At 49.2% G+C, this 19,614-nt stretch overlaps 1 protein-coding gene across 1 annotated transcript in view; it reads left to right on the forward strand.

Annotated features, from left to right (window-relative positions):
• Positions 1–19,614, forward strand: part of LOC147108028 (tyrosine-protein kinase JAK2-like) — a 117,914-nt gene that overhangs the window by 24,730 nt on the left and 73,570 nt on the right. The window contains exons 2-3 of the mRNA XM_086004447.1: positions 12,071–12,288; positions 16,963–17,086. Coding sequence (XP_085860573.1) covers positions 12,096–12,288; positions 16,963–17,086 — 317 coding nt within the window. The 5' untranslated portion in view covers positions 12,071–12,095. The remainder of the gene's footprint in view (positions 1–12,070; positions 12,289–16,962; positions 17,087–19,614) is intronic.

A 19,614-nucleotide genomic window follows, 5' to 3' on the forward strand; every position in this document is an offset into this window, starting at 1 on the left:
CTTAAAGGAGGAGAGAGAGGTAGCGAGGCGGAGAGGTTTAGGCAGGGAATTCCAGAGCTTAGGGCCCAGGCAACGGAAGGCACGGCCGCCAATGGTTGAGCGATTATGATCGGGGATGCTCAAGAGGGCAGAATTAGAGGAGGGCAGAGATCTCGGAGGGTTGTAGGGCTGAAGGAGATTACAGAGATAGGGAAGGGGCGAGGCCATGGAGGGATTTGAAAAAAAGGATGAGAATTTTAAAATCGAAGCGTTGCTTAACCGGGAGCCAGTATAGGTCAGCGAGCACAGGGGGTGATGGGTGAACGGGACTTGGTGTGAGTTAGGACACGGGGCAGTGAGCACAGGAGGTGATGGGTGAACGGGACTGGGTGTGAGTTAGGACATGGGGCAGTGAGCACAGGAGGTGATGGGTGAACGGGACTGGGTGTGAGTTAGGACACGGGGCAGTGAGCACAGGGGGTGATGGGTGAACGGGACTGGGTGTGAGTTAGGACACGGGGCAGTGAGCACAGGGGGTGATGGGTGAACGGGACTGGGTGTGAGTTAGGACACGGGGCAGTGAGCACAGGGGGTGATGGGTGAACGGGACTGGGTGTGAGTTAGGACACGGGTCAGCGAGCACAGGGGGCGATGGGTGAACGGGATTTGAAGCGAGTTAGGACACGGGGCAGTGAGCACAGGGGGCGATGGGTGAACGGGACTGGGTGTGAGCTAGGACACGGGGCAGTGAGCACAGGGGGCGATGGGTGAACGGGACTCGGTGTGAGTTAGGACACGGGGCAGTGAGCACACGGGGTTATGGGTGAACGGGACTCGGTGCGAGTTAGGACACGGGGCAGTGAGCACAGGGGGTGATGGGTGAACGGGACTTGGTGCGAGTTAGGACACGGGGCAGTGAGCACGGGGGTGATGGGTGAATGGGACTTGATGCGAGTTGGGACACGGGGCAGTGAGCACAGGGGAGATGGGTGAACGGGACTCGGTGCGAGTTAGGACACGGGGCAGCCGAGTTTTGGATGAGCTCAAGTTTACGTAGGGTGGAATGTGGGAGGCCAGCCAGGAGTGCGTTGAAATAGTCAAGTCTAGAGGTAACAAAGGAATGGATGAGGTTTCCAGCAGCGGATGATTTACTACCTTAAAGCCCAACCCCCATTGTATGTAGAGTTATTTCCTTTTGGCCTGGTAACTTGACACTCGTGGTGTTGACTTCCTGAGGCAGTTGGAGCTACATGTGTGATCTGAGTCACATTATAGCACCTTCTTCTTCTTAGGCAGTCCCTCAGAACCGAGGATGACTTGCTTCCACATTAAAAATGAGTTCTCAGGTGACTGATGAGTCCAATGTGGGACCTACAGTCTCTGTCACAGGTGGGGCAGACGGTGGTTGAAGGGGCGGGTGGGTGGGGTGCTTGGGTTGACGTGCGCGCCTTTGCGCTGCCTGCGCTTGGCTTCCGCTTGCTCCCGGCGAAGAGACTCGAGGTGTTCGGCGCCTTCCCGGATGCTTCTCCTCCACTTTGTGCGGCCTTGGGCCAGGGATTCCCAGGTGTCGGTGGGGATGTGACACTTTTTCAAGGAGGCTTTGAGGGTGTCCTTGAAGCGTTTCCTCTGCCCACCTGGTGCTTCTTGCCGTGCCGCAGCTCCGAGTAGAGCGCTTGTTTTGGGAGCCTCGTATCCGGCATGCGGACAATGTGGCCCATCCATCGGAGCTGATTGAGCGTGGTCAGAGCTTCGATGCTGGGGATGTTGGCCTGAGCGAGAACACTGCACTATAGCAGTAGCACTGAGAATTCACTCACCTTGGATACAGTCGGCCTTCTCTGTGTCTCTGTGCCATCTCCAATGACAACCCTTGATAAGCGCTGTAGCCGATCTCTCAGGACATTCCAAAGCACTTCACATTAATTGAGGGTGGGGGGCGATATTAACCCCACCCACCCGACGAAAATCATCAGGAGCTGACCATTCCCCATCTTAACCTGTTTTATTGAGCAGGCAGCAAGGGCGGCTGCCCAAAACGCCACTCCGCCCCCCCCACCCCGCCAACTCTGGATCCTTCTTTGCATTCGTATGATGCCATTGGGACCCGACTGCAATTTTTTTATTTATTCGTTCATGGGATGTGGGAGTCTCTGGCAAGGCCAGCATTTATGGCCCACCCCTAATTGCACCTTGAGAAGGTGGTGGTGAGCCGCCTTCTTGAACCGCTGCAGTCCGTGTGGTGAAGGTACTCCCACAGTGCTGTTAGGGAGGGAGTTCCAGGATTTTGACCCAGCGACGATGAAGGATCGGCCGATATATTTCCAAGTCAGGGTGATGTATGAGTCGGAGGGGAACTTGGAGGTGGTGGTGTTCCCCTGCGCCTGCTGCCCTTGTCCTTCTAGGTGGAAGAGGTCGCAGGTTTGGGAGGTGCTGCCGAAGAAGCCTTGGTGAGTTGCTGCAGTGCATCTTGTAGATGGTACACACTGCAGCCACGGTGCGCCGGTGGTGGAGGGAGTGAGTGTTTAAGGTGGTGGATGGGGTGCCGATCAAGCGGGCTGCTTTGTCCTGGATGGTGTCGAGCTGTTCGAGCTTTGCTGGAGCTGCACGCACCCAGGCAAGAGCAGGAAGCCACTGTGGTTTTCCTGCCAGGTGAAGATAGCGGGGAAGCAGTCGGGTCCCAATGGCCTCATACGAATGCAATGAAGGATCCCGTGGGGAAGCGGAGCCGAGGTTAGATGAAGAGCCTGAATAGGTACCTTTTATTTTAATATTAATGTGGGGTCCGGAGGAGCAGGAGTGCCCCCCCGCCACCCCGTCATGGACTCCCCCCTCCCCCTTCCCACTCCACTTATCGAACACGAGATCCCCTCGAATTGGCCCCAGAAGCCGATCTTGCCACCGACCTGGCGTCAGCGGGTAGCCTTCAGGTGGACACTAGTGGGCACTGTTAGATCCGTGGTTCAGTGGATAAAGAATTACACGGATGCTGTACATAAACAAACAACAGGTCTTTACTGCAGGAGGGTCATCTCTAGACTGGAGTACAGAGGCATGCGCACAGCTTATATACCGGTGTGGTTACTGCCGGTACTACAGCATACAGGAGCTGTAAAAAGTAGTTCTGACTTAAAGCACATACACTACAATTCCTCCCTTTTAGATTAATAATACCCCCTTAATATTCAAATAACAATTACATTTTTACATGTACATTCAATAACAAAAAGTCCATTTATAGATTCAGTCTTTGGGGCGGCTTCCTGACCCTTTCGGGATAGCGCCTTTCCAGAGGTTCTTGTTCTTGGTGCAGAGGCGATTCTGACCCCTTTTCATCGGGTAGTTCATCGGGTTCCACTGCTACTGGGTCTGAAGTAGATGCTACCGGTATGTCAGGTTCATCCCCAGGTACTCGAGACATGGGGTTGACGCCTTCCTGTGACGCTAAGATCTGATCGACGTGGCGTCTCACAATGTTCTCCCCGACATCCACTGTGTACAATAATGGCCCCTGCCTTGTACATATCGTTCCGGGTTGCCACTTCTCTGTTCAATAGTCACGGGCCAAGACTGGTTGCCCTACATTGAAGCTCCTTGTCGGCTTCTCGTTGATGTGCTGGAATTGTTTGTCCTCAACATTTCTTCGCACATTTGGTCTGAGCAAGTCCAGACGAGATCTCAACCTTCGGTTAAAGAACATCATGGCCGGGGTCTGGTTGGCAACTGCATGTGTCGCGTTTCGGTAGGCTAATAAGAAATTGTCCATCTTATGCTGTAGTGGAATTTCCTCGTCGCACATGGCCTTTATCGCCTTCTTAAAGGTTTATACGAACCTCTCAGCCAATCCATTGGTGGCTGGATGATACGGGGCAGATGTGTAATGCCTTACCCCATTCCTTTTCATGAATTTTTGGAACTCGTCGGACACAAACTGTGGTCCATTATCAGAGCAGATCTGCTCTGGCAAACCGTTTCTGGCAAATATGGTCCGTAGGACTGCAATCGTTTTCTCTGTAGTGGTTGAAGACATCTTTATCACCTCAGGCCACTTTGAATGAGCATCCACTGCTATTAAGAACATTGAGTCCATGAATGGACCAGCGAAATCAATGTGCACCCATTGCCATGGAGAGGAGGGCCACTCCCATGGGTGTAGAGGAGCATGTGGTGGTGCATTTTGGACCTTCTGGCATCCTAAGCAGCTCTTAGTTAGGTCTTCGATTTGTTGATCGATTCCCGGCCACCACACATAAGCCCTAGCAAGTCTTTTCATTTTCACTCCCCCCAGATGACCTTCATGTAGCTCCTTTAGTACTCTTTCCCTTAACTTGGGTGGAATCACCACTCTGGATCCACACATCACTGTCCCCTGGCATACTGACAGCTGTTCTCTTCTGGATGAGAATGCTGGCAACAGTGAGTCGCCATGTGTTGGCCATCCCCTCACCGTCAATTCATATACCCGTGACAGCGTCGGATCATTGCGGGTCTCCTTCTCTATATCCGCATTTGTTACTGGCAATCGTTCAATTATCGACGAATAAAATATCTCGATAGGGTCCACTGCTGGTGCTTCCTCCACCGTAGGCAGTGGCAGGCGCGATAGCCCATCAGCGTTCCCATGCTGTTTCGTGCCTTTATATTCTATTTCATATTGATTCGCCCCTAGAAACAGGGACCATCTTTGTAACCGCTGTGCAGTCATTACTGGCATGCCCTTCTTAGGATTAAAGATGGAGACAAGTGGTTGGTGGTCAGTCAGCAAGGTGAACTTCTGCCCATGCAGATAATGGTTGAATTTTTTTACTCCCCATACTAGGCTGAGGGCCTCCCTGTCAATCTGGGCGTAGTTGCGCTCGGCTGAGGTTAGTGACCGAGACGCAAAGGCCACTGGCCTCTCCAACCCGTCTGGGAATTTGTGCGACAGCACCGTTCCAATGCCGTAGGGTGATGCATCACATGCCAAACGAATTGGTAGTGCTGGGTTGAAATGGGCCAACACCTCCTTTGATGTGATCAATTCTTTACACTTCTGGAAAGCTCGTCTACGTTCGTCATCCCACTTCCATGGTACCCCTGTTTGCAGTAGGGTGTTCAGCGGGTGTAGTACCGTAGACAAATTTGGTAAGAACTTGTGGTAATAGTTTACCAGCCCGAGGAACGACCTCAGTTGTGACACATTTTCCGGTGCTGGAGCCTTGACTACTGCCTCAATCTTGTCAGGGGACTTATGTAACCCCTCTTCATCGATGACGTGGCCGCAATACGAGATCTGTTTCTGGAAAAACTCGCACTTGTGGCGATTAGCTCGTAGCCCATATTCCTTTAATCTGGCGAGCACCTTCTCCAAGTTAGCGAGGTGATCACCGTCATTTTCGCCCGTGACCAAGATGTCGTCCAAATAACACTGGGTCCCTGGAATCCCTTGCAGGACCTGATCCATCGCCCTTTGCCAGATAGCCGGAGCCGAGGCTACTCCAAACACCAGCCGGTTGTATTGATAGAGACCTTTATGGGTGTTGATCGTAAGGTAATGTTTCGAAGCTTCTTCTACCTCCATTTGCAAGTACGCCTGGGCTAGATCAATTTTGGTGAAGCGTTTACCACCAGATAGCGAGGCGAAAATATCCTCAATTCGTGGAAGCGGACATTGCACCGTGTGAAGGACTGGGTTCACTGTCACCTTAAAATCCCCACAGATGCGGATCTTCTTTGGTTCCCCAGGCGTATTACTCAACGACCTCTTCATTACAGGGACGATGGGTGTAGCCCACTCGCTCCAGTCCACTTTGGACAGTACTCCTGAACGTTCCAACCCTTCCAGCTCTGCTTCAACAGCTGGTCTGATCGCATAAGGCACTGGTCTGGCCTTCAGAAACTTTGGGCTTGCATTATCCTCTATTTTAATTGTTGCTGTTATTCCTTTTAGTGTTCCTAGTCCCTCCTGGAACACTTCTTTTGCGTCAGTTAGCATTTTTGACAGTCATCCAGGTGTGACGTCGTCATCCTTTTTGGCCTCCACCTTCAGTGCCTGTATGGAATGCCAATCTAAATGTATCTTCCGGATCCACTCACGTCCTAGCAGTGGTGGTCCTCCATTTGGCAATACATATATATCCATTTTAGGTATTTCCTGACCTTTATATGTCACTTTCACCCTTATTTTTCCTTTGGGGTAGACTTTTTGCCCCGTATACGTCTTCAAGACAATCTCTGTAGCTTTCAAGGGTATGTGTGAAAATAGCCGCTTGTAGTCTCTTTGATTTATGACTGTTAGAGCTGACCCTGTGTCCAATTCCATTTCCACTTGGACTCCGTCTATCTTGAGTGTAACCCAGATAGTCTGGTGATCCTCTATTTCGGTTACATTATGTAGTTTCAGACAACCCAGCTCCTTGCTTCCGGAGTCTGTGTCACTTTTCTGTTCGTCTGAACCACTGTCCATCACCTGGTGTACCTTTTTGTACTTCTCCTGTGGAGATTTCTTACTGTTGGTTTTCTTCCCAGACCTGCAGACTCTTGCTATGTGTCCTGCTTTCCCACACTGTCTGCAAACTTGGTCCTTGAACCAACAATCTTTCTGGTCATGTGTTGTTCTGCCGCAGCGATAGCACTTCCCTGTTCCATAGGTCATTTCGTCGGTGCCGTATTCTTGCGGTCTCCGTTGTATCTCTGCAGCGCCCCTTACGGCTGCTTCGTGTGATACTGCCATATTGAAAGCTTTGTCCAGCGTAAGGTCCTTTTCTGATAGAAGCCGTTTCTGGGTTCCTTCACTTTGTAGCCCACACACAAACTTGTCCCTTAACGTGTCTGCTAGTCCTGCTCCAAACTGGCAGTATTTCGATAGCTTGCGCAGTTCCGTTAGGTACTCAGCATTGCTTTCGTCTTTGTGTTGGTTCCTTTTATGGAACTTAAATCGTTCTGCTATCAGCAGCGGTGTGGGGCTTAAGTGGTCCTGTAGGATTTCTACTATGCTTCCAAAATCCTTGTTTACCGGCTTCTCTGGGGTTATTAGATTTCGCAGTAACCCATAAGTTTTTGCACCCATGGAATTTAACAGAACCAGTGCTTTATTAGCATCTGGCACTTCATTCGCCCTGCAGTACACCTCAATACGTTCCACATATGTCGCCCAATCTTGGACTTCATTGTCGAACGTAGAGACACTGCCACTCTTCGGCATCCTTGGTTGTGCGTTAACTATCCCCAATGGCGCCTCCCGCGCTGCCCCTTCTTCTCCGCTGGCACAAAATGGCGTCTCCTGCGCTTTCCTTCCTTCCCGCGCGCGCCCGTCTTCTCCGCTGCGACTTCACAAAATGGCGTCTCCCACGCTCTTCCTTCTTCTCCACGGCTCAATGGCGCCTCCCGCGCTCTCCCTGCTTCTCCGCGGCTCAATGGCATCTCCCCTTGCTTCGCCCCGCGGACCCTGATCAGCCCGTGATCCCTGGCTGTGCTCTGCGCGTTCTTCTCTTGATATTTGTCGACGCCGCTCGGTCTAGAACCCGGCTGTTTCTTACCCTCTCTCTCTCCGGTTTGCAGTATTTTTCCTCGACGCCGCTCGGTGATCAATCCCCGGCTGCGCCCTGCTCTCTTCACCCTCTTTCTTACCCCATCGACGCTGCCTGGCTCTCTCTCTCTGCCGTCGGTCGGCTCCAGCCGCCGCTGCTTGGGAAGGGTCTGCTCTGGACCTGTCGTCGGTCTCTTACTGCTCGTTGTGGCTGGGGAACCAAGCCCGGCTCTCCACAGCCTCCCCAGCGAAGTTGGATCTCTGCCTGACTGCTGGGCGGTTGCTTGCGGTCGACGCCCGTGTTCCTGGACTCGACTATTTTTTTGTTTTTTGTTTAATGTTGCAGGTAGATTCGCATCAACACTCGTCGCCACTGTTAGATCCGTGGTTCAGTGGATAAAGAATTACACGGATGCTGTACATAAACAAACAACAGGTCTTTACTGCAGGAGGGTCATCTCTAGACTGGAGTACAGAGGCATGCGCACAGCTTATATGCCGGTGTGGTTACTGCCGGTACTACAGTATACAGGAGCTGTAAAAAGTAGTTCTGACTTAAAGCACATACACTACAGGCACCTCTCTCTTTCTCGCTCACCCCAAGTTTGACCTGGTCTGCAGGACGTGGAAATAAATCCAATTGGCAGATCTCCAGGGATCTTCTACCTTCTCCCCCTTTAAATGTTGTCTTCTCTCCGCACTTTCCTCCTGGGCAGCGGAGGGCACCCTCCTGGTGGTGGAGGTCCTAGCGGGAGCCCACCCTGTAGCTTGCTGGGTCAAGGTCGCTGGGTTGGATGTGGGTGGGGGGGGCAGGTGCAGGATTGAGGTCGTGGAAAGCTGTCCTGCCACAAGCCTCTTCCAGCAGGAAGAGTGAAATCCAGTTTTAGGGGCCCCATTATGACACTCTGAGACACTAGAGTCAGTGTCTGACAGAAGTCCCTCTCCGCCATTTTAGAGAACCATTGACTCATTCCAGGAAACTGCGTTAAGTGCTTCTGCGATGGTAATTTCAGGGGCCAGCATTTCGTGAAACCTCAAACTCCTCTCTCGCCATGAGATACCGGCAACTGGCCGCCGAGCAGTTGTGAGCCTTTGTTGCTATAACTCTGGAGACAACCAGAAGCTGCTCCATCATGGTGTCAAGAACCTAAGCAGGCGACTAACAAAAATGGCATTGCACGCATGCAGAAGAAAGTGGTGCCTAACCCCTTCATTTTCGTAACGAGACAAGGTGGCCTGTACCCCAAAAGTATCTCAGACATGAAAGATGTGGGTGTATTTTGTGAATGAACCACAAAATGGCGCAATTTGAATCACTTTGGGTAGAAGTTCCATTCAGTAGTCACCTCTACTGCACTGGGCTACGTGGCTGGTTTAAATTCAAGCACCAAACAACAACAACTTGTATTTATATAGCACCTTTAATGTAATAAAATGCCCCAAGGAGAGTTATAAAACAAAAAATTGACATCGAGCCACATAAGGAGAAATTAGGGCAGGTGACCCATAGCTTGGTCAAAGAGGTAGGTTTTAAGGAGCGTCTTAAAGGAGGAGAGAGAGGTAGAGAGGTTTAGGGAGGGAATTCCAGAGCTTAGGGCCTCGGCAGCTGAAGGCACGGCCTCCAATGGTGGAGCGATTAAAATCAGGGATGCTCAAGAGGCCAGAATTAGAGGAGCGCAGAGATCTCGGGGGTTGTTGTGGGGCTGGAGGAGATTGCAGAGATAGGGAGGGACAAGGGCCATGGAGGGATTTGAAAACAAGGATGAGAATTTTAAAATCGAAGCATTTCTGGACCGGGAGCCAATGTAGGTCAGCGATCACAGGGGTGATGGGTGAACGGGACTTGGTACGAGTTAGGACAGGGGGCAGCAGAGTTTTGGATGAGCTCCAGTTTACGGAGGGTAGGAGTGCATTGGAACTCATGTACATGCTCACCGTACTGTAATCTGAGTACTGGTACTCCCATCATACAGGGCAAGTGATATTTGAGAGCATGCATAACCATGTTGGTGATGGAAGTGGTGATATTCAATTGTCCAATATCTCAGATGGATACAGCAGCCATATAAATGATTTCTCACTCAATACACACCTCCAGTAAAAACTGGCATTCGCTTTGTTTCCAGTGTTGGGTGGGTATAAGCCAATCTTAGGCTAACCACCAGGAGAAAAGCCTTGGCTAGATGCAATAAGAACATAAGAAGTAGGAGCAGGAGTCGGCCATTCGGCCCCTCGAGCCTGCTCCACCATTCAATAAGATCACGGCTGATCTGGATCTTGGCCTCAACTCCATTTTCCCGCCCACTCCCCATAACCCTCGACTCCCCCTGTAGCTCAAATATCTGTCTATCTCCGCCTTGAATATATTCACTGACTCCGCTACCACAGCTCTCTGGGGTAGAGAATTCCAAAAATTCACAACCCTTTGAGAGAAGAAATTCCTCCTCATCTCCATTTTAAATGGGTGGCCTCTTATTCTGAGACTATGCCCCCTAGTTCTAGATTCCCCCACGAGGGGAAACAATCTCTCAGCATCTACCCTGTCAATCCCCCTCAGAATCTTATCTGTTACAATAAGATCCCCTCTCATTCTTCTCAACTCCCATGAGTATAGGCCCAACCTGCTCAACCTTTCCTCATAAGACAACCCCTTCATCTCCGGAATCAACCTCGTGAACCTTCTCTGAACTGCCTCCAATGCAAGTATATCCCTCCTTAAATAAGGAGACCAAAACTGTACGCAGTACTCCAGGTGTGGTCTCGCCAACGCCCTGTACAATTGTAGCAAGACTTCCCTACTTTTATACTCCCCTTGCAATTAAGGCCAACATTCCATTTGCCTTCCTAATTACTTGCTGTACCTGCATGCTAACTTTTTGTGTTTCATATATGAGGACCCCCAGATCCCACTGTACTGCAGCATTTTGTAGTCTCTCGCCATTTAAATAATAATTTGCTTTAACCAAAGATGCTTGTAAAAGGGGACTGGAATGCAAAGGGTAGGAGGTTATGCTCCAGTTTTTTAGCATCTTGGTGAGCCTCCATCTGGAGTACTGCTTTCAGTATTGGGCACTGCACCTCAGGAAAGGATATATTGACCTTGGCGAGTCCACCAGAATGATACCAGGGCATAAAGGATTATATTATGAGGATGGCTTGCATAAACTTGGCTTGTTTTCCCTTGAGTATAGCGGATTGAGATGTGATCTAATCAAGTTGTTTAAAATATTAAAAGGGTTCAACAGGGTAGATACAGAGAATATATTTCATCTGGTGGGGGGAGCCCAGAACAAGGGGGCATAATCTTAAAATCAGAGCCAGGCCGTTCAGGAATGAAGTCAGGAAGCACTTCTTCACACAAAGGGTGGGAGAAATCTGGAGCTCTCACCTTCAGCTGTGGATGCTGGGGGACAATGGAGCTTTCAGGAATGTTGGGTAAGGGAAAGAAAGACAGACAGACAGACAGACAGACTGACTTGCATTTCTATAGCGTCTTTCACGACCACCGGATGTCTCAAAGCGCTTTACAGCCAATGAAGCACTTTTTGAAGTGCAGTTGCTGTTGTAATGTAGGAAATGCGGCAGCCAATTTGCGCACAGCAAGCTCCCACAAACAGCAATGTGATAATGACCAGATTATCTGTTTTTGTGATGTTGGTTGAGGGATAAATATTGGCCGGGACACCGGGGAGAACTCCCCTGCTCTTCTTCGACATAGCACCATGGGATCTTTTACGTCCACCTGAGAGAGCAGACGGGACCTCGGTTTAACCTCTCATCCAAAAGGCAGCACCTCCGACAGTGCAGCACTCCCTCAGCACTGGGAGTGTCAACCTAGATTTTTGTGCTCAATTCCCTGGAGTGGGACTTGAACCCGCAACTATTCAGAGACTCAGAGGCGAGAGTGCTACCCACTGAGCCACAGCTGGCACACATATGGAGCAAAATGTAATTGGAGTGGAGGTACAGATCAGCCATGATTTTATTGAATGTTGGAACCGGCTCGAGGGGCTGACTGGCCTCCTCCTGTTCCAATGTTCCTATATTAAGGATAAAATAAGTAGGCTTTGAAATGGATATGTTGATAAGAACATAAGAATTAGGAGCAGGAGTCTGCCATAAATCCCCTCGAGCCTGCTCCGCCATTCAATAAGATTATGGCTGATCTTTTACCTCAACTTTCCCGCCCTGTCCCCATATCCCTTGATTCCCTTAGTATCCAAAAATCTATCGATCTCTGTCTTGAATATACTCAACGACTGAGCCTCCACAGCCCTCTGGGGCAGAGAATTCCAAAGATTCACAACCCTCTGAGTGAAGAAATTTCTCCTCATCTTAGTCCTAAATGGCCGGCCCCTATCCTGAGACTGTGACCCCTAGTTCTAGATGCTCCAGCGAAGGGAAACAGCCTCTCATCATCTACCCTGCCAAGCTCTCTAAGAATTGTATATGTTTCAATGGGATCACCTCTCATTCTTCTAAACTCCAGAGAGTATCGGCCCAGTCTACTCAATGTAGAAAGATAGTGGCCGAACTGGGCCAATTAATAGGAAATAAAAGTAAAAATGTTTCTCTGCTTTCTTTCAGCTAGCAGGCAGCATCTTCTTTCTCGATGCCGCCATTACAGAGTTTTGGAGAGATGGCTGCCCCTGATGACACAATTCATGACCTGCATGCATCTGGAGACTGGGGACTGAAGGTCTATCTCTATCACCCCATCGCTGAACCCAGTGGAAGCTCCTTGGTCTTCGGCTCTGGAGGGTACACAGCGGAGGAACTTTGCATTCTGGCTGCCAAGGCAAGCGGTAAGGACCTTCGCACAATGACCCAGCTCTGTAGGAAAGCTCTGAACTCTTTAGCACTGCTCACAACTTTTCTGTTTTTCAGCATTATTCTGCCCCAAAGGGCTGTGGATGCAGAGTCGTTGAGTATATTCAAGGCTGACATCGATAGATTTTTGGACTCTTGGGGGAATCAAGGGATATGGGGATCGGGCGGGAAAGTGGAGTTGAGGTCGAAGATCAGCCATGATCTTCTTGAATGGCGGAGCAGGCTCGAGGGGCCGAATGGCCGACTCCTGTTCCTAATTCTTAAGTTCTTATGACAAGCTTTCAATGAAAGTATGGTCCAATTCTCTTAAGAAGCTATTTCCAAACTCCGAATGGTGGATAACAGAATTGAACATGATGAAGCTTATGCTGCAGGCATGTGGGCATCAGGTGGAGTAGTTTAGTAACTTGGTGTGTCAAGCTGTAAAATCTCAGCATTGTCACGTATTAGTTTAATTTTAATCTTTGACTTATGTGGGTAAAAGTTACTGCATCGAAAAAGGAACAGGGATTAAACTGTGTCACACACAGGTCTGAATGGAAATAATTCAACTTTATTGTCATTGTACAATGCACAAGTACATGAACAACGAAATGTGATCTTGCAAGCTCCCATGAGTCCAGTACAAATAACATTAACATTAAACGTAAATAGCACCGTCCTGGGAGAAGCAAAGCCGCTGCGTCTGTGCGCGCCGCCATTCCATTTCCACCATTCCTCCTGTCCGACAATCTTCAGCCCAACGCCCGGGCCTGCTCACCAGCCGCCCCTCCTCGGGGCTCCTTCCGTGACCTTCTGTACCTGGTCTCATATCTTCTACAACCAAAGTGCACTTTCCACAGCAACAAATCAGTCCTAACCCAACTACGAGTGACATTCACTGTAAATGAAGGTACATTTTTCCTTCCTTGACCCTCCTCGACCTCTCTGGCATGGTCAACCACAACACCCTCCTCCAATGCCTATCCTCCATTGTCCAGCTCAATTGGACTGCCCTCACTGAGTTCCGCTCCTGGCTATCGGATCGTAGCCAGAGCGTCTCCAGCAATGGCCTCTCCTCCTGCTCCTGCACTGTTCCCCCTGGAACGCCCAGAGGATCCAGCCTTGGCTCCCTCCTCTTCCGCGTCTGTATGCTTCCCCGTTATGTAATTCAGTCTCGGGATGTGGGTGTTGCTGGCAAAGCCGGCATTTATTGCCCATCCCTGAGAAGGTGGTGGTGGGCCTTCTTGAACCACTGGTAGAGGTTTGATACAACTGAGTGTCTTGTTCGGCCATTTCAGAGGGCAGTTAAAAGTCAACTCGTGTCACACATTGGCAAGACCAGTTAAGGACAGCTGGTTTCCTTCCCTAAAGGACATTAGTGAACTAGTTGGGTTTTTACGAAAATCCAGCCGCTTCATGGTCACTTTTACTGATTTTTCTATTTCCAGATATTCAAAATAATGAGTTCAAATTCTAAAACTGCCATGGTGGGATATGAACTCGTTTCACTGGATTTTGTTTTTATTCGTTCCTGGGCTGTGGGCGTCGCTGGCAAGGCCATCATTTACTGACCGTCCCTAATTGCCCTTGAGAAGGTGGTGGTGAGCCGCCTTCTTGAACCGCTGCAGTCCGTGTGCTGCAGCGGTTCAGTACAACCGAGTGGCTCGCGAGGCCATCTCAGAGGGCTGTGGGTCAGTAGTCACATATAGGCCAGACCGGGTAAGGACGTCAGGTTTCCTTCCCTAAAGGACATTAGTGAACCAGATGGGTATTGACGACAATCCAGTAGTTTCATGGTCACCATTACTGATACCGGGTATTTATTCCAGATTTACTAGTCCAGTAACATAACCGCTATGTTACCCTACCCATTGGATTGTTAGTCCAGGTGTGGTGGGTTAATAATCAGGTATCATACCCACAACACTGTAGAGCTGACCTTCTATTGCCCGACCCAGCACAAAGGCTGCCAACTTCCACCTCTGTAACATCGCCCTACCTCACTCAGCCCGTCTGCTGCTGAAACCCTCAGACTTTGTCACCTCCAGACGTGACTCTTCCTGGCCGGCCTTCCGTCTTCCACTGTCCAAAAACTTCAGCTCATCCTAAACTCTGCTAGGCCATATCCTACTGTCAGCCACAGCGTTAACTCAGTGGGTAGCACTCTCACCTCTGAGTCACTCTCACCTCTGTGGGATCAAGAGACTTGAGCACATAATCTAGGCCAACACTCCTGGTGCAGTGCTGGGGGAGTGCTGCACTGTCAGAGGTGCCGTCTTTCGGATGAGACATCAATCTGAGGCCCTGTCTGCCCTCTCGGGTGGATGTAAAAGGTCCCATGGCACTATTTCAAAGAAGAGCACGGGAATCCTGGCCAATATTTATCCATACCGAGCATCATAAAACAGATTACCTGGACATTATCACATTGCTGTTCATGGGAGCTTGCTGCGTGCAAATTGGCTGCCGCGTTTCCTACATTACAACAGTGACCCTCTCCTCCTGTAAGGTCCTCCTTCAAACCCACTTCTTTGAGCAGACCCTTGCCAATCTTCTTTAGCTCAGCATGGTTTTTTTTGCACCTCTGTGAAGGACCTTGGAAAATTTTCTAATTAAAGGTGCCATATAAATCCAAGGTGTTGTTGCTGCCTTTACCCAATATCTAGCTAAATGTAGCAAGACCTGGAGATCAAATGGAGAACCTTTGTCATTGTACTCCAGTTTACTGGACTGAATCACTTGATCCACTCACTCTCAGGAGGTGGAAGAATAGGCGCTGTAGCTGCCATTATGTGCACAGCAAGATTTCACAAAGAGAAATGAGATGAATGACCAGTGGTTCTATTTTTGGTGGTATTGGACAGGACACCAGGAGAACACCCTGCTCTTCTTCAAATAGTTCCATAGAATCTTATCCAGAGGACAAGCGATGGGACTTTGGATTACATAATAACATAAGAATTAGGAGCAGGAGTCGGTCATTCGGCCCCTCGAGCCTGCTCTGCCATTCAATAAGATCATGGCTGACCTTCTACCTCAACTCCACTTTCCTGCCCGATCCCCATGTCCCTTGATTCCCTTAGTGTTGTGTTTGTACCGCTACACACAACTACATAAAATAATAAAGCAGCAGAGACTGAGAGTAACTTCAAGTGATCTTTACTGGGTAACTGGAACTTCGGCACTGACTATACAAATCGATACGCATCTGTTATATACGCTCGCAACTAAGGATGTACATCCGCAAGACAAAGTAGTCCCTTCAATGTTGTATACATTACACTTAGTATCCAAAAATCTACCGATCTCTGTCTCGAATAGGTCTCAACTGAAGGATGGTACCCTCTACAATGGAGCAATCCCTCAGTGCAGCACTGGGGGAGTGTCAGCCTAGCTGACATACTCATGTCCTAAAGTGGGCAAGCCTCACAACCTTCTGACACAGGGGCAAGAGTGCTAGCAACGAAGCCTAGCTATTTGTACATGTAAATAAATAGAAGGCTTCGGTTCACTCGCGTTTTCAAAGCCACTTCATTCACAGCAGATGGGTCCACCCTCATTATGTCTATCGATCTTCTCTTTGAAGTGCTGTGTAAGGTGGCCAGGCACGGAAGTGTTTACTGAGAGTGTGTCCCCGAGTATGATTTCATAAGTTCACAAGGAGAGATCGTGAGCAGAATCTGGACATCTCTCTTTATTGGCCCAAGGTTCAGATTGGGCCATTGCAAAGCACTGCAATCCCAACAAGAGCTAAAGCAAGTGCGCTCCTTGACACATCGTTGAACCTTGTGCTGAGTTCGGAGACCTCGGGCCTGTTGAAATAAATGTGACAACTCTGAACTAAACTGGTGTTTTCCTTTCACTTACTTTTCTGGGATTAGCATCTAATTTTTGGAATTTTGGAAGTTCGTCAATGATGACAAGGTTGTTTGTTAAATATGTGAATGAAAGTCTCTGTAAATTAGTCAGGATTGAACTGATGAGGCAGGTGGAGTGAATGTACATGTTTGATGGATTCACACTAACCGATCAGGCTGAATAAAACGCACAACTCCACTCAATTCTTCAGAATGGACCCCAGGATTGAAATTTATTCCCGAACTCCCCAATACATAAGACCATAAGAGTTAGGAGCAGGAGTCGGCCATTCGGCCCCTCGAGCCTGCTCCGCCATCCAATAAGATCACAGCTAATCTTCGACCTCAACACTTTCCCGCCCGGTTTCCATATCCCTTGATTCCCCTAGAGTCCAAAAATCTATCGATCTCAGCCTTGAATATACTCAACGACTGAGCATCCACAGCCCTCTGGGGCAGGGAATTCACAACCCTCTGAGTGAAGAAATTCTTCCTCATCTCAGTCTTAAATGGCCGACCCCTTATCCTGAGTCTATGCCCCTAGTTCTAGACTCTCTGGCCAGGGGTAACAGCCTCTCAGCATCTACCCTCAGAATCTTGTATGTTTCAATGAGATCACCTCTCATTCTTCTAAACTCCAGAGAGTATCGGCCCATTCTACCCGATCTCTCAATGGGGTAACAATGGCCTTTTACCTTTCAACTTTGATCATCAACTTTGAACCGTCCACTAACCCCTTAGCTGCAACATCTCAGTTCTCAATTCTTTGCATCCACCTTTGACACTTGAACATTTCTATCTCCCACCCAGGGATCATGCCGGTCTACAACAGCCTCTTTGCTCTTGCGACTGAAGATATGAAAGTTTGGTTCCCTCCAAGCCACATTTTCCAAGTCGATGGCTCCACTCAGCAAGTTGTTCTATACCGGATCAGGCAAGTTGCGACACGTTGCGCTCATGTTGTGGACACTAACGGTCAGTATAACGATGGCAACTGGTCCTGGCTCTAGTTTTTGCTGCCCTTGAGGCTGGGCCAACGGTTGAAGGCAGGAAGAGGATGAGGTTTGTATATGGACAGGCTGAGGCCAGCAGGGGAGACTGGGCAATTGGGTAATAGGGTAGCAAGGTTAGACTTGGTAATAAACTACGGTCTGTGATGACACTCATAGAGTCAAACGGGCTCGATTTTCCAAGCCCCGAGGAGGCGGGTTTGGAGGCGGGAGTGGTGGGAAAATTGCAGAATCGGGGGGCAGGAGCCCATCCCGCCCCCAACCCGCCTCTGTGCCAGTGTCCCAGGAGGAGGGTACCCGACCTGTGCTGGGAGCCGCCTCCCCGAGGCGGGAAGGGGATTAGTGCCAATTAACTGCCTGTTAACATCAAGCCCTGTCTATTCTAATCCCATTTTCCAGCACTTGGTCCGTAGCCTTGTATGCTATGGCGTTTCAAGTGCTCATCTAAATGCTTCTTGAATGTTGTGAGGGTTCCTGCCTCTACCACCCTTTCAGGCAGTGAGTTCCAGATTCCAACCACCCTCTGGGTGAAAAAGTTTTTCCTCAAACCCCTCTAAACCTCCTGCCCCTTAACTTGAAACTATGCCCCCTGGTTATTGACCCCTCTACTAAGGGGAAAAGTTCCTTTCTATCTACCCTATCTATGCTCCTCATAATTTTGTACACCTCAATCAGGTCCCCCCTCAGCCTTCTCTGCTGTGCCAGCACGGGAGACATTTCAATTAGTCGTGGACCATATCTGGCAGGTCCTGCTACATTCTGTACCCATGGTCCAATTTCCATCAAAGATATTCAAATTAATCCCAATCTGTACACAGTTCCTCCCTGGATTCCACCCGTGCTATAACATTGATATGAAACTGTCAGATGATCAGATGTAGAACTATGCTTCATATTTGTCATTCCAACTTCACAGCAACAAAGTAATGACACTCACCTCACTGTCACATGTAGGCAAAAGCTGCCCATGTTTGAATACTGCTCCCAAACCCAAGGAGGTCCTCCTAACACCTCAAGGACAACTAGGGTTGGTCCTGGTCAAAAATAGAAGAAAAGGCTTCTCGTCCCGTAGCTGATCCTCGTCTGACCTGTCAGGTATAGGGGCTGTAACATGCCAGGTACAGGAGAATGAAGTGAAAAGTGTGAAGCGGTTATTACATTTCTGTGGTGACCGCTTTGCTGAGCACCTCCGTTCAGTCCACAAGCGTGACACCGAGCTTCCAGGCACCTGTCGCTTTAATTCTCTGCTCCACTCCCACCTCTCACCTCTCTGTCCTCGACCTCCTACACTGTTCCAACTTGGCTCAACATAAGCCCGAGGAACAGCGCCTCATCTTTCGAGTAGGCACTTTACAGCCTTCTGGACTCAACATCAAGTTCAACAATTTCAGATCATAACCTCGGCCCCTATTTTTTCAGATGGCAGCTGTTGATGATTCTGCCATTCCCATTTACACTTCTTCTCAACTCATCTTGTGTTTCTTAACTTGCCCCATTACCATCTCCTTTTGCCTTGCACCATCATCCCTTTTGTCATTTAATCTCTCCTGCCTTCCACCCTATCACAGACCTTCCCTTTTGTTCTTTCCTCCCCTCCCCCCCGCTTTCCCTGCCTCTAACTTTTTCCAGTTCTGATTAAAGGTCATTGACCTGAAACGTTAACTCTGTTTCTCTCTCCGCAGATGCTGCCGAACCTGCTGAGTGTTTCCAGTGTTTTCGGTTTTTATTTCAGATTTCCAGCATCCGCAGTATTTTGCTAGTGTTACATTTTAGTTGTTTTTGTCTGCTGACTGTTTGAAGTTTTATGTATTTTTATCACTGGGGGTTTATGGTAGTGGAGACTTACCCTTGCGTATCTTCCATAAGTCAAGTGTAATTCCGGCATCCAGGAGACTCTGTAAATCGTTCCCCTTTTCCAGAATGACTTTGGCCTGGTGAGCAGAAAAAGGACTCCATGAATTCTTAGAAGACAATTTGTTTCTGTTCTGCTTTTAAATGCCGACTATTTAAACGTAAGAAGTCACACAACACCAGGTTATAGTCCAACAGTTTTATTTGAAATCACAAGCTTTCGGAGCGCTGCTCCTTCGTCAGGTGAGGTGGAGAGATGCCTATAGACACAGCTTATATAGTCAGAGAATAATGCCAGACGATTACAGGTAACCTTTCCAACTGCCATTTATCACACCTCGGCAGAGAGATAATCACAGCAATCAAAGGTATGAATGGTGTCCAACCAAGTCAGTCAGGAAAACATTACATCAAAGAACAATGAGGTGGGGTCACAAGGGGGAAAATGTTGCAGATGCTGGGGTCTCAACCGGGATCTTGGGTTCATGTCACGCTACATGTAACCCCACCTGACGTAGGGTCATCCAGACTTGAGTCGTCGTTGGCTTGTTCTCTCTACACAGATGCGGCAAGACCTGCTGTGATTTCCAGCAAAGAAAAT

Source organism: Somniosus microcephalus, chromosome 13, assembly GCF_052327205.1.
Source record: "Somniosus microcephalus isolate GS21.2 chromosome 13, FLI_Smic_1.0, whole genome shotgun sequence".
NCBI classification, from domain to species: Eukaryota; Metazoa; Chordata; class Chondrichthyes; order Squaliformes; family Somniosidae; genus Somniosus; species Somniosus microcephalus.